This window comes from Psammomys obesus, unplaced genomic scaffold (genome assembly GCF_907164565.1).
Source record: "Psammomys obesus unplaced genomic scaffold, mPsaObe1.curated_primary_1811, whole genome shotgun sequence".
Taxonomy (NCBI): domain Eukaryota; kingdom Metazoa; phylum Chordata; class Mammalia; order Rodentia; family Muridae; genus Psammomys; species Psammomys obesus.
Window position 1 is genome coordinate 3,945,950 of NW_026586463.1, and position 15,807 is coordinate 3,961,756.

At 37.1% G+C, this 15,807-nt stretch overlaps 1 protein-coding gene across 3 annotated transcripts in view; it reads right to left on the reverse strand.

Annotated features, from left to right (window-relative positions):
- Cwc27 (CWC27 spliceosome associated cyclophilin) overlaps positions 1-15,807 on the reverse strand; it is a 212,447-nt gene that overhangs the window by 186,802 nt on the left and 9,838 nt on the right. For all 3 annotated transcript variants that reach the window (XM_055601911.1, XM_055601910.1, XM_055601912.1), the window contains 5 exons: positions 14,339-14,451; positions 11,283-11,426; positions 8,564-8,662; positions 6,423-6,526; positions 4,713-4,782 (listed from right to left, as the gene is read on the reverse strand). In XM_055601911.1, the coding sequence (XP_055457886.1) occupies positions 4,713-4,782; positions 6,423-6,526; positions 8,564-8,662; positions 11,283-11,426; positions 14,339-14,451 (530 nt within the window). The remainder of the gene's footprint in view (positions 1-4,712; positions 4,783-6,422; positions 6,527-8,563; positions 8,663-11,282; positions 11,427-14,338; positions 14,452-15,807) is intronic.

A 15,807-nucleotide genomic window follows, 5' to 3' on the forward strand; every position in this document is an offset into this window, starting at 1 on the left:
AAAAAAAAAAAAAAAAAAAAAAAAAAAAAAAAAAAAAAAAAAAAGAATCATCCACAGATTGATGAGAAAACACTCTTAGGGCAAAAGTACTCAGTTAGCTATGGATCCATCTAACAGTGTAATCTCGCAGGTTACATTTCTTCATGCACCCATAAGAATACCATGAGAAAGTCAACAAAGTGCTCTGTGAATCCAAGATACGGTTATTATGGCATCCTTCTATCATGCAGTCCTATCTTTGAAAGGAAACAGGTCAGTCTGGCAAGTCACTTAACCAGGGTCTCAGTTTCCTCAACTATAAAGAAAGGAAGTCGGACTAGATCCCTTGGAGCTATAAAATTCTATGATTTCAAAGAGGTTTTCATCAGGTAGTACATAGATACTGAAACAAATAAAGAAAAGCTAATGCATGTGGGAGAGACACCTTGTCGTGCACAAAAGAGTGAGGTGAAAGAGTGTGTGTAACCTCACACTGATAATCCACAAACCAGAAGGGACTCGGATTTCTTCTCTCACATACAGTAATGCCTCAGTTCAGACCTTAAAATTATTAACTTGCAATCTAGTTCTGGAATAACGCTTACCACTGTGCAGTCATTTAAAAAAGAAACCCGATAAGCAAGTGAATAATGAAACAATTATTTTTAAGCCTTTTAAAAATATTTAATTTCAGGCAAGCACTTAAACTTCAAATTGTTCTGTCACGAAAGAAGGACTCACTTGGCTCGGGCTCTACTTATTTCAACACTTAGAAATCAGACTAAATTCTTAAACCACCTCTAATATTCAGATTATTCTCTTTTTTTTTTTTTTATATATCAAGGTATCATTTTACCAAAAAAGGGAAAATGCATTTGAGGCAAGATCATGGTCTAAAAATAACTGTACATGAAGTAAATAAACACAAATGAAAATAGATTTGGCTTTTCTTCAGATCTTTGAGCAATTGCTGTCCTCTAAGACAGTAAATTTCAAATTGATTTTGTTGTTTAGTTTGCTAGAACTTAACACACGGTCCACAGAAGAGATGAATGGGCCAGAATGAGCTGCGAGTCACAAGGCTGAGGTGACACATGTCCCCAAGCTTGCTCAGGCTGCCCCTCAGGAAGGGCACTGGCAACGTTTCTCAGTAGCTCTCCGTACTGCTTGGGCAAGAGGGTGGCCACTTCTAAATAATAATTGTGACCAAATTAAAAATCATTCAGCTAAAAAATAAAATACCAATTATAACATACTGGTATTTTGTTCTATTTTAAGACACAGTCTTCAATGGAATCTTTCAGGATTGTGTAATGAATCAAAAGTATCATTATTCACAACCTTAGCAGGTATATCTTACTTTTATGTTACACAAAGAAAACCTGAAGGTAAAAGCTATCATTCAGGATCACAGTGTCAAGTGGAAAGTGAGGTCTGAATGAGTTTGTACAATTTCAAGAATGAATCTAGGTAAGCTATTGCTACTTTACTGTCAATTCAGAGAAGAACAGAATCTACCTTCAATGAGCTCATAGCCCAGACCTTTATTTAGTCATTAAAGCAAAGAATATAGAGTATAGTGCTAGAGTGATACACAGTGAGAGTACAGTCACATCTTTCCTTTATAATATAGCAAAATAAAGCTGTTTTTAAAAGAAATGCAGGGTAAAATGAACAGCAGACATTAGGCTATACCAAGAACAGATCTACTAAGAGTGGAAAACACATTTAGGAAAGATGGTATTTTGGGTGTTGAAAGTAAGTATAACTCTAGCATCTAGAAGTGGAACAGGACACTTCAAGCAGGAAAACTGCAAACAGTTCCTACATAGATCCCCACTGTGGTGATACTGATATTTCTCTGCTATAAACTCCAGAATTCATTGTTGATAGTTTTACCAAGCCTCTTGCTAAAATATTCTGAATCCACGGATCTGAGAAAAAAAAATTACCTCAAGTGACTTATTTTGAAATAAGGTTTAGGAACAAGTGGGTTTTGGAGAGTCAAGGAAGCCATGGCTTCAGGAAGGTGACTCTGGTAGCTATGAATAAAAGAAAGAGAAGTGAAGAAAGAAAGAAGACCAATTGTTAGATTAGGGTATCAGCCCAGGCCAGATATACAGATGGCCTCAATAAGGGTAATGGCAAATTATAACAAAAGAAAAAAAAAAACTGATTTGAAAAACTTCTTCAATGAAAACTTGGTAAGTCCATGCACTGACTGAAAGTGTAGAGGGAAGTCAGAGGTAAGCTCAAGTGCTTTGACAGGCACTGATCAGAGGAAACAGAAGAGTCACCAAATGTAGTATGGCAGGAGCAGAAAGAAAGAGAGAAAGACAGAGACAGAGAGAGGGAATTCGTGTTAAAGAATTTTATTTTGGTCAAGGTTTGAGATCATATAGCTCAAGTTGGCCTCAAACTTGAAATCCTCCTGCTTCTGCCTTTCAAGTGCTAGGACCACAGATATCCTATACTGTGCTCTGTAGAATGTGACATCTTTAGGTAACATCAACAAAGGTGAACTGGTAATTCCCAGATCTAATAATTATGGCTTTGTCCATTCACAAATAAGCCCCAGAATCATAGCACGTGGCATCATATGCTTCTCACTGTGATGAGGTACAAATTTGAATCACTAACAGTACACCACTCATCGCTGACACCTACAGAAGATAACTCTTTCAACTCCACGTTAAGAATAGTTCTTATGCTTCTATCAGGAATGTCTTCATTTAAAATTAATTTACTTTTGAAATCTAATATACAAACATTTTCTGAAATGGTTTAAAATGAAGATTAAAAAGCAAAAGAAGTATTCAGCCTATCTCTATGAATTTAGTATACTAGTTACAGGTAAGTAGTAACTGATCTCAAAATATTAAAACTGATAATATAAAAAGCAAGAAAAATCAGGGGCAAATCATTTTTCTCACAAGCCCATTATAATTCTATTTTAATGCATGCATATAAGGAGAGTGTTTAAACACACTATCCTGCAGACTAGCTGCGAAGAAGAAGAAGAGGAAGAGGAAGCAGCAGCAGCGTGAGCTCCCTATCTGGGGTGAATAGATTTGTGTCTGTGAAGTGTCTCTACAGGAAGTTTTGTTGCACAGGTGTTTACTCTGTACTCAGCATGCTATGAAAGCACAAGGATAAGGAAGAGGAAGCACAATGGTGTGCTTTTCAGTCTGTCTTACTGGTAGAACTGGTGAGAAATAGGAGATCTTCGTAAGTAAGTGAAACAGAACTGGGTTATGAAGCTTAATTATTAATAAAGATGCTGGATCAAATGCTCAGGTCTCAGTGCTCACTCACTTCCAAGAAAAATTGCAGAGTACATTTGGAACCAAAAGATTCTAAGGGTGATTTTCTTTCTTTTTTTTAAAATTTATTTATTTTTTTATTAATTACAATTTATTTACTTTGTATTCCAGCTGTAGCCCCCTCCCTCACCTCCTCCCAAACCCACCATTCCTCCCTTATCTCTTCCCTTTCCCGTCCCTAAGTCCACTGATGGACGGTCCTCCTCCTCTTCCCTCTGACCCTAGCCTATCAGGTCTCATCAAGACTGGCTGCATTGTCTTCCTCTGTGGCCTAGTAAGGCTGCATTACCCAGGGGGAGGTGATCAGAGAACCAACCTCTGAGTTCATACAAGAGACAGCCACTGCTCCCCTTAATAGTGAACCCCTGGGCTGCCATGGGCTACATCTGTGCAGGGGTTCTAGGTTATCTCCATACATGAGACATCAGAAGAGGGAGAAAACAGGAACAGGACAGAAGCCTACCACAAAGGGCCTCTGAAAGACTCTACCCAGCAGGGTATTAAAGCAGATACTGAGACTCACAGCCAAACTTTGGGCAGAGTACAGGGACTCTTACGAAAGAAGAGGTAGATAGAAAGACTGGAAAGGACAGGAGCTCTACAAGGAGAGCATCAGAACCAAAAAATCTGGGCCCAGGAGTCTTTTCTGAGGCTGATACTCCAACCAAGGGTGATTTTCTTTGGGTACAAATATCACAATCTGCTCCAAATACAGGCAAAATACTCTAGATGTTCCAGAAGATTTTAATGAAAGTAAAATTAGAGAAAGCCACACTCAGAAGGGATTAGTGAAATGAAAGTTCATGGGGCAACGTACAATACCAAGATTCTACAGTCAGACACAGGTTCGATTCCAGCTATAGCTTTTTATTAGGTATGTGACTTAAAATAATTATAATTATAATCCTTGGGCATTATTGTGAAATATTACTTTATTGTCTTATTTAGACATTATTGCAAAGTATTACTTTGCTTACAAATAAATCTAAATATTTATATAAATAAGGTTCACAACACCTATCTCAAAGGGCTGCAAGAGGAATTAATTAAAAATTAATACAGCAAACACAATATGTGAAAATAACATTAAAATGACTATTAACTAACTGGGTCACTGACTATTATAATTATGATAGTCATTGTTATATAGCAAAATAAAAGACAAATATTAACTAAATTCTGAATTGTAAAGTTGAACCCCATTCAAAATACTTTAAGACTGGTTTCAACTGACAAATATATATATAAAAGCAAATAAGTATAAACAATGTTTCTATGAAAGGAAATCAGATCAGAATCCGTACAAAGTATTAGAGTGCACACTTACTGTGCAGATGAAAAGTCCAATGTGCTGCTTCAGGCAGAGCAAGCGATAGAAAAATGCAAAGCAAAGGGCAAATGAGGGACTACCTGACTGACTCGGTTCACTTCCTCCTCCTCTTCCTCAGCTTCTTCTCCAAAAGAAAGCAAACTAAAATTTCTATCAAAAAAGAAAATTCAGGAGGAAAGTTAGACAATATTCAGAAGCATGCCATTTTCAAGCAATAGCACAGGTTTTTGGGAAGAAATGTGCTCTGCTTACACATTATTACTTAGTCAATTACTAACGTTTCACCTAAAACCCTCAACTAGTGGCCACATACGTGGTATTACCACAGTGCACTCAGTCACACCTGACAGAAATAAACTTTTGATAGTCACTAAAGCAGGGAGGAAAATAAAAATGAACAAATATAGAACTCTGAGAATACTACAAGTGAGTGATTAACCTACGTTAACACCTGACAAATATATCTTAATATTTTAAAACTAAGAAACAATAAAAGGTGATGGGTAGAAAATGTGTCAGATCTTTCAAACTAAACAACAATAGAAACTCAGGTAAGATAAACTGTTAAGTTAGTAAAGCACTCACTAGAGTTGTAGAAAAAGTAAAACATTTGGCAACAATTGAGTAATTTTAAAAAAAAATTTACATGCAAGCAATGATCACACATCATCCCTAACACACTCTGAATGAAAACAAGATAATAGAAAATACACAAAGAAATCAGACTTGTCATCAGGCTAAATGGTAACAATGAAACCCTGTATCCTAACACAGTGACAATCACCTATTAGCAACAATGAACCGAAATAAGAAATCAATCATGAGATCAAAGAAAATCAAACATATTACTACAGAAAGTGTTTGCTAAAGTGTCTGGCTCATACCTGACAATCTTTTAATGCAGTTTCATGTACTCACCGTGTGGGAGGCTGGCATGTGCTGAGCACCAATCCCTCGGGGTGCTTTCTAAGCCCTCTTAGTTAGCCTTCCTAAGAAACGGGTGTTGTACTTACTACACTCTCCCCTGTATTTACCGTGAGCAACCAAAGCTCAGAGAGATTGATAAACTCTCCTTAAGAACTGGGTGTGGCAGGCCTACACAGAGACTTTTCTGAGTCTATTAGATAAGTAGAATGATACAGCAAAATGTACTCTATTTAATGAAACAGAAAAAAATAATGTAAAGAACATTGGTATAAACTACTAAACTTTATTTAAAAATAGGTTACTCTTTTTAAGAAAATACCTTTTAAAAAACCCAAATAGTGAATGAATTAGTTTTGTTTAAAAATATTTATAAAAAGATTGTTTTGAATAGCACCAAAGTAGATTAAATAAAGTATGCAATCCTATAACACACATTAAAAATATTCTTTAGCGGGATACAGCTGGGATACAGAGTTAAGAAAATGTAACTAATAAGAAAAAAAAATTCTTTATAGTGTTCTCACCTCCCCAAATTCTTTATATTACGAATATATTAACTTATAAATGAGCAAATGTTTCTTAATAACTCAGATATAAGTTATAAGATATAAACTATAGTGAATACTAAAATATTTATTAACACATTATATGGCCATATGACATGATATATTTTTAGTAGAAGTTATATAATGTCGTTAAATGTAAGAAATGTTCACTTTAAAACATAAACATGCTCATAATTCTGTAAGTTCTCAGGTTCAAACGACACTTCCTTCTTTTGTAAACCAGCATTACAAATACAAATTGGCTAAATAAATTATTGTCACTATTAAAGTTGAAAAAAATCTTTCTATCATGATTACTTTGTGCCTTTGGGTTTCAATTTCTTGACTTCTTCCTCTGGTTTATCTTTCTTGGGCTTTTTAATATCTCTTGGAATGATGTCATCAAAAGGATTAAACAAAACCTATGGAAAAATATTTTGAAGATATTATTCCAGATATTTTTATTTTACAAAAATTTGTAAAATTTTGTCAAAACAAAACAACAGCCTACAGATTGGGAAAGGGTCTTCACCAACTCTATATCTCATAGAGGAATAAGATTGAGAATATATAAAGAAGTTAAGTTAAACACCAACAAACCAAGTAATCTGATTAAAAATTGGGGTACAGAGCTAAACAGAGAATTCTCAATAGAGGAATACAGAATGGCAGAGAAACGCTTAAAGAAATGCTCAACATCCTTAGTCATCAGGGAGGTGCAAATCAAAATGACCCTGAGATTTCACCTTACACCCATCAGAATGACAAAGATCAAAAACTCAAGTGACAACACATACTGGAGAGGATGTGGAGAAAGGGGAACCCTCCTCCATTGCTGATAGGAATGTAAACTTATATAACCACTTTGGGAAATCAATATGGCGCTTTCTCAGATAATTAGGAATAGTGCTATCTCAAGATCCAGCTATACCACGCCTAGGCATATATCCAAAGTATGCTCAACTATACAACAAGGACATTTGCTTAATCATGTTTGTAGCAGCTTTATTCGTAATAGCCAGAACCTGGAAACAACCCAGATGTCCCTCAATGAAGGAATGGATACAGAAATTGTAGTACATTAACACAATGGAATACTATTCAGCTATTAAAAACAAGGAAATCATGAAATTTTCAGGCAAATGGTGGGAACTAGAAAAGATCATCTTCAGTGAGGTGTCCCAGAAGCAGAAAGACATACATGGTATATACTCACTTATAAGTGAATATTAGCCATATAATATAAGATAAACATACTAACATCTATACTTAACAACAAGGAACACCCTAGGGAAGATGCTCAATCCTCATTCAGAAGGGCAAACATGACAGACATCAGAAGCAGGAGAAACAGGCAACAGGACAGGAGCCTACCACAGAGGGACTCTGAAAGGCTATACCCTGTGGGGTATCACAGCAGAGGCTGAGACTCACAGCCAAACTTTTTGCAGAGTGCAGGGAATCTTCGGAAAGAAGGGGGAGATAGAAAGATCTGGAGGGGACAGGAGCTCTAAAAGGAGACCAACAGAGCCACAAAAACTGAGCCCTGGGACCCCTAAAGAGAATGATACCCCAACTAAGGACAATACACAGAAAGTACCTAAAACTCTGGCTCAGATGTAACACATAGACTCAATCTCTAAATGTGGTCCCAAGTAAGGGGAACAGGAGCTGCCTCTGGCATGAACTCAATGGCAGGCTCTCTGATCACCTCCCCCTGGTAGATGCAGCCTTGCCAGGCCACAGAGGAAAATAATGCAACTAGTCCTGATGAGCCCTGATAGGCTAGGGTCAAGACAGAAGGTGAGGAAGACCTCCCCTATTGGTGGACTAGGGGAAGAAGAGGGAGGGAGGACAGGTTTGGGAGGAGACGAGGGAGGGGGCCACAGCTGGGATACAAATTTAATAAATTGTAATAAATGATAATAAAAAATAAATGAAAGAAAAATGATATTGAAGTCTAGTGACAATTAGTATCTAACCCTTCCCTACCTAAACCATTAGTACAGTAGCACATAGGGCCAGCCGTGCTCTTCTAGGCACATGGCCTCAATGACCATCTCAAGACGTTCTTTTTAAGTAAAACACATTCTATCTGATACCTATTTTATAGAAGAAAAATGTAAGGAACCAACCCAGACATTTGGACTGCATATCAAATGCTCTTAAGGATTACTTCACTTCCTCAATAAAGGGTAAGTCTTAATTCACCTAAAATCCTATTCTTTGAGCAAAGAAACCTAACTCCTTTAATTCACAACCTAATAATTATGTCTTGAGCTTTTCATTCTTTAGATTATCTAGTTTCATATTAGAATCCAAAGCCTTTAATTAAAAAAAAAAAAATCTGCACCCAGAAGTTGTGCTTAAGTAGATAAAAATGAACCATGGTGTTTACCATAACACTTTCATCTAATGCTTAAATGGCGTTTAAGTGAACCTAACAGCCATGCTCCTACCTCACAACTTTTGATCCTGTGTGGATTGCGGGGTCTTTCTTCATTGTCGATATCTACTTCTGTCAGGCGCAGCATGTTGTACACTGTATCCCCTGTAACCTACCAAACAAAACATGAAATGTGATTACAAACATCTGTATTCACATTTTAAATAATACAGAAATTCTGAAAATATTTTAAATAAATAGTGGACTTCTGGAAAAGGTGTTTTTAAAAAACTGAAATAGAACTTTGTATTTTACTAAGAATAAACACAGCTAACAATGAAGGTAAGGCACGCTGACTTTCAAGCTAGAAAGCACAGCTGGGTTCAATCTCTTAATACGCCTCTTTAGGTGTTTCCAGTGTGTAGAATGTCAGTTACTAAAAATAGACATACAGTGCTAACCTTCTTACTGGATGACAGTTCATTCAAGTATCACAAACAAACTTGGACTTAAAGCAGCTTAAGCATTGACATTATGATAAATACTGTGCAGACGGTTGCCTAATTTAGTTTACACAAATACCCTAAAAGTGAGAATTACATTACCCTCCTTGTACAAATATGAAGATAGAGGCTGTAAGAAGTTACAGATCCAACAGCAGGGGCTTCTCCACTTATGACTGCTATGTGTACGTTGTCTCACGCCTGAGTTATGTAACAGAAATTGTAAAACACACTACCAGCTTGGAACTCAGTTCTCATCTTGTTAAAAAAAAAAAAAGGTTAGAGATGGGAAAAATCTATGATAACCAAATTCCTGGTTAGGAATGTTTCAAAGGAACATGACAATACATATTTCCTGACCCAAATCCTTAAGAAATAACCAATAATGTAATATTGTTATGATCTGGGTATGACTTGAATTCAAAGGTTCAGTTGTCCAAATATACTAAATTGTTTTCCTCCTATTATAGTCAAAACCTACTTTTGCCTAGAATATAAGGAAGCAATTCTTACTGTACCAGCAGAGGGGGCTAAAACGCTATTAATGTCAACTAAGAATAAGAATTAAATACAGGGATATTCAGGTGAGAAAGAGGGTGAGAGAAAGATGCCTTCAGGATCTCTCTTTAAAAAGAACTGCTGAAAATTCTATAGGAAGACCATACCTCCTTTGTTAAGTGTGAGAAGGATTAAGTGGATACTATTCAAAGCAATATATCCTATAAAATAATAAATACTAACAACTTCCACTTTATTTTTTCCTTTAAAAATTTTTTTCTTTAGAATTTATTCTTTATATATCCCAATTAAAGTTCCCTTTCTTAACTTCCCCAGACCCACCTTCTCTCCTTCCCTTCATCTCTTTCCCCTAGTCCACTAAAAGAGGAAGTTCTCCACTATTGCCATCTGCCCATAGCTTGTTAACTCTCATCAGGACTGCTTAGATCTTCTTCCTTCATGGCCTGGCAAGGTTGCCTCATCAGGGGCAAGTAATCAGAGAGCAGCAAACTGAGTTCATGATAGAGGCAGTCCCTGCTCCCCTCACTCAGAGATCTACAAAGAGACTGAGCTGCCAACTGGCCACACCTGAGCAGGGGGTCTAGGTCCTCTCCATGCATGGTTCTCCGTTGGTGCATCAGTCTTGCAGGACCCCATGGGCTCAGATCTTTTAGTTATGTTGGTCTCCTTGTGGGGCTCCTGTCCCATCCATGTCCCTTTAATCCCACCCTTCTCTTCCTTTATAGCAGCTTTATTTGTAATAGCCAGAATTTGGAACCTAGATGTCCCTCAGTGGAGGAATGGATACAGAAATTGTGGTACGTCTACACAATGGAATACTCGGCAATTAAAAACAAGGAAATCATGAAATCTGCAGGTAAATGGATGGAATTAGAAGAGCTCATCCTGAGTGAGGTAACCCAGAAACAGAAAGACATGGTATACATTCACTATAAGCTAAACACTAAGGAGGTCCCTCGGAAGGATGCTTAAATCTCACTTAGAATGGCAAACAGGATAGATACCAGAAGAAATGGAAGAGAGGGAACAGATGGGCGTTTACTACAGAGGGTCCTCTGAAAGGCTCCACCCAACTGGAGATGGAAGAAGATGCTGAGACTCAGGGCCAAACTTTACAACTTCCACTTTAAATTTAAAGAAATTAATCACTGGTAAGCTTTAAACTTCAAATATTATTGTAAAACAGCTGGGCATGGTGACTCATGCCTTTAATCCCAGGACTCAGGAGGCAGAGGCAAGGGAGAAGGATCTCTGAGATCGAGGCCAGCTTGGCCTACAGAGTTCCAAGATAGCCAAGGCTATACAGAGAAACCCTGTCTTGAAAATATGCAAATAAATAAATAAATAAATAAATAAATAAATAAATAAATAAATAAATGAAGCAAAGAGATAAAAAGGAAGGAAGGAAGGAAGGAAGGAAGGAAGGAAGGAAGGAAGGAAGGAAGGAAGGAAGGAAAAAAGAAAGAAAGAAAGAAAGAAAGAAAGAAAGAAAGAAAGAAAGAAAATAACTCTAGTTATGGCCTTAAGTAGCTAATATCACTACTATGACTTAAGGAACACATTTAGACCATGACAAATGACTGACTTGAAGTACCCAAAGTTCAGGTAGTTCATCATAATAGAAACATACTTCATCGGTTTTGAAAACAATAAGTAAACAAGTGTAACATTTTTAAGGTAGTCATTGTATAAGTTAATTGCGTGTATCATAGCAGTTTAAATAAGCTAAAACCAAAACCAAACCATACACTTAAAGATATGAACACTAACCTTTCCAAAGATGGTGTGCTTATTGTTAAGTTCATCTGCTCGACCCAGGGTAAAGAAAAATTGGCTGCCATTATCATGGGGACCAGCGTTTGCCATGGCAACCAATCCTCTTCTATTAAAACGTAACCGTGAGTGAAATTCATCCTTCAAGAATAAAAGAGATTTAGTGACTATTCTCAGTCATGAGACTCTTCATATTCAATCAGCTACACACAGACCAGCAAAGCTCAGACAATTTCTAATCAAAAATGCTGAAGCTTTATTTAACTGATTTTGAAGTACAATCAAACCCAAATTTACTATCTGTTCAATGTTCTTAAGCATGAATTCAGCAGTTTGTATCTTCTAAATATATTCAGTTATGAGTGTCTTATGGAAGTCTACTTACACACAGAGAAGGATGCTCAAAGGGAGTCAGTCCCTACTCTCCTTCAGTGTCCTCTAAACAGTTAAAGTCGTCTGTTGCTTTTCCAAGAAACCTATCTTAAAACCACTGTGAAGCCCTCAGCTATTACTCCTTCCCATCTTCCTCTACATGTCATAAGCAATGACTTTCTTCTTGTTTTTCAAGAGATTCTTCCATGTGTGTTAATGTGATTTCATTGTGTTTTTTAAAGTCCTACACCACCCTCAGAGATGGCATGAGTCTGACTTGGCAGGTTATAACAGTGCAGAGACCACTGATTCTCAGGTGCTTTCCTTGTTCTGAGAGCTACATAGAATTTCCCCTTGGACTTGACAATGGAATCACCCATGATGCACCCATGTGAAATAATCACTGCCTTTAAGCACTAGAGGCCATTTTTCCTTAACATATTACTAAGATCTGAAATCAGTACATCTCACCAAGATCTGGATAAGCAAACACCTTGACCTCTGACTTCTCGGCATTCAGAAGAACGATGAGTAAGACATTCCTGTGGTTTAAATCCCCCTAATCTATGGTATTTCTATACCATGTGTGCTGCGTAGTTTTATATCAACTAGACTCAAACTAAAGTCATTGAAGAGGAGAGAACCTGAGTTTAGAAAATGCCTCCAAAAGATCAAGCTGTAGGGCATTTTCTTGGTTGGTGTTTGACAGGCGAGGGCCCAGCCCATTGTGGGTGGCACCATCCCTGGCAGGTAGTCCTGGGTTCTGTAAGAAAACAAGCTGAGAAAGCGATGAGGAGCAAGCCAATAAGCAGCAGCCTCCATGGTTTCTGTCTCCAGGATACTGTCCTTCATGCGTTCCTGCCCTCACTGCTTTTAATGATGAACTGTTACGTAAAACTGAGCGAAATAAACTCTCCTCCCCAAGTTGCTTCTGGCCATGGTATTTCATCACAGCAACAGTAACTCTAAGACACCATGTTTAAAATGATATGGTTGAAAGAAATTAACATTGTAACTATAGTATTTTAAAATAACAAAGCAAATATCTCAGAAAAGAAATGTCAAAAAGAGAGGTTAGAATAAATAATGGGATTAACAAGATTTAAATAAAAAAAACAAACTTCCTATAAAGCGGAGGTCCTAAAATTATGAGATCTGATTAACAGTGACACCTAAGATTCTTTTAAATACCGCTTCCTACTTTCCAGGGCCACTATCATCTAGAAAACATAGCTGAAAAAAAAGAAAAGAAAATCACAATCACGCTGCTGTGGTGAGGCACTGTGGCACACGCCAGCAATCCAAGTGCTCAGGAGGTGCAGGCAGGAAGACAGTCACAAATTCAAGGCAATTAAAAATTACACTGACCCAGAAAACGATGAAAGGAAACTCCAGACATTATTTCCCACTAGAACAAATACGAGGTTTTCAAAAGTTTCCTGATTTTAAGAACCACTGATATATATTCACTCAAAGAACCAAGCACTGTTATAATTACACTAATAACAAATACAGTTTTTGCTATAGTTGGGCCAATTATTGTTCCTAAGCAGATTAACTCTTTTCCTTCTTAAGTTTATGCTGGCAGTGAAGAAATCAGAAGCCAGGACTGGAGAGATGGCTCAGCAGGTAAGAGCACTTGTTGCTCTTTCAGAGGACCCTGGGTTCAATCCCCAGCACCCACATAGTGGTTCACAGCCATCTATAACTCCAGTTCCAGGGGATCCAAAGCACTCATCTGACCTCTGCTGTCAGCAAGCAGCACATACAACATGCAGGCAAAACACTCATACATAAAATAAAGTGAATAAATCTAATAAAAGATTTTTAAATAAGAAATCACAGGTTCATTCTTGACTAATACATCTTTTCCCAGTATTTTGGCTCTTCCTTTTGCTTACTTTGTGACTTTCCATCATGCGTGCACTCTGTGCTATAGAGTTCTTTTCTGTACAGTAAGTAAATAGCCTAGAGTAAGCTCCAGCATAGGAGACTGGAAGCTTTATAGTGAAGTCTCAGTCTCTGGCACAGCTGTATTTGTGGCTCTGACAAGGTGGTGAAGGCTATAAACATGATAAAAGTGAGATGAAGTCATAAGGCTTGGGGCTCTCATTCTAACCCACTGGGGCTCGTGTCCTTATGGGAAAGCCAGAGCTGGCTCTTCCACATACTTCTTCAAGACAGGAAGAGGGAGGGTCAGACATTGTAATCTGGCCCTCCTAGTTTCCACAACTCCACAAAAAAAAAAAAAAAAAAAAAAAAAAAAAATCTTATTCAACCCCCACAATCTGCTGGAGACACTCAAGGAAAGTACTGAAAATTCCTCATAACATTTAAACGAAAGTGTTTTAACATAAAATAGCACATGCAATCTTCTAAAAATTTGCTGCTAAGATCAAACACAGACAAACATCAGAAAATATGCCATACAGATTACTTTCTGAATCCTGGGGCCCTTCTCCTTTTATTACAACCTTTAGCTCTACCTTAATTTAATCTAGCACAAAGGTCTGCCTGAAAACAGATCAGAAAGACTGCTTGGTAGGTAGTATTTGCTCTTACCTCTGAATAATTCGAGCCCCACCAAATTTTTATACTACATGGGACATTATTCTTAGGGGACACCCTCACTTTTGAAAAAGCATTCCAAACTGACCGAGAGTACAGGAACTTGATCTGACCTTGAATGGAGCTCCATAGATGGACTCTCCACCAGCCCCAGTGCCTGTGGGGTCTCCACCTTGGACTATGAAACCAGGTACGACTCTGTGAAAAATGGTGTTGTCGTAGTAGGCTGAAAAACAATGAATGTATCAATTTCTAAAACTCAGTATGACATTAGTTGTCAAAGTTAATACCTGTAAGAGCCACAAGACTTAATTTCCAGAATGCTAGGTAGGCTTTTAAACCATAACCTTTCTTCCCTACTTCTTATAAAACATTCAATTTTCAAAACACTGTATGTTTCTACAGAAACAATGGTGGTTTAGTTTGTTGGTCTTGTTTTTATAATCTTCAGATTTCTCTCACATTATGGAGTACTGTTTTCAAAGTAAAAACAAGGTTATACACATCAATGGCTCTCAACTGGGGAAAAGAGAGGAGCAGCAATTCTGTGTCCAAGAGGACATTTATCAACATCTTGGGATATTTTTGGTTATCAAAACTAGAGAATACTACTAGCATCTTGTAGAAGATGGCAAGAACACTGCTTTACATCCTAAAGATCAAAGGATTATTTCTGTAACAAAGAATAACCAATCCCAAGGCCAGCAGCGCCGATGCTGAGAAGCCTAGGTAGAGGTGAAAAGCTCATTTCTTGCCTCTTCCTCTTCTCCTGATAGAAAATTAACTTACTAATGCACAAAAATTACAAACCCATAGATACTAAAGTTGTTAACTGATTATAGTTCTAGCACTGTCTGTGCAGTCTCCTTTTAAAAAAAACAGTTCAATAAATGAAATAAATAACATGTACTTTAGTCCAATTAAATCATTCACTTTGCTAAGTGATTTTCAGGAGGTATTTATTTATAAAAAATACAATCTCTAGTCACAAATATGAAGCAGAAATGATATATAGTTTCCCATAGAATTTATTCTCTGAAATGAGAATCATTAAGGAAAACATTAACTTAGGTAAGAAAGAAGCACAGCATCCCATTGAGTTATAGGATATCTCCTAAGAAAACTGAAAATTAGTTTCCTTTTGCTTTGTTTCTTTTCCTTCTTTTGTAATAGTTTTATACACTTTCAAAATTTGTATTTATTTTAAATGTTTATACCTATCTATATAGCAAAGACCTTAAAGTCCAAGATTAAATCTGTAATTATAGATATTTGGGTTTTGCCAAAGATATGACTATTTTTCAACAAGAAAGACTGTTCCACTGAGGGCCACATCTGAAACTGAGCTAACTCATCTTTCAATCATTTGCTTTTAATTCAGCAAACTACACATTGTTGCTGCTGTTGTTATACTGAAAGGTGTATTACAAGCCTCAGAAACATGGTAACTTCTTTAAATCAGACACTCAAAGGGTTAAATGGAGCTCTCTACATTACTTTACTTATGTAAGGAATATTTATTTTTTATAAGTGTATGGGTGTTTTGCTTGCATGTATGTCTGCATACCACATTCATGCCTGG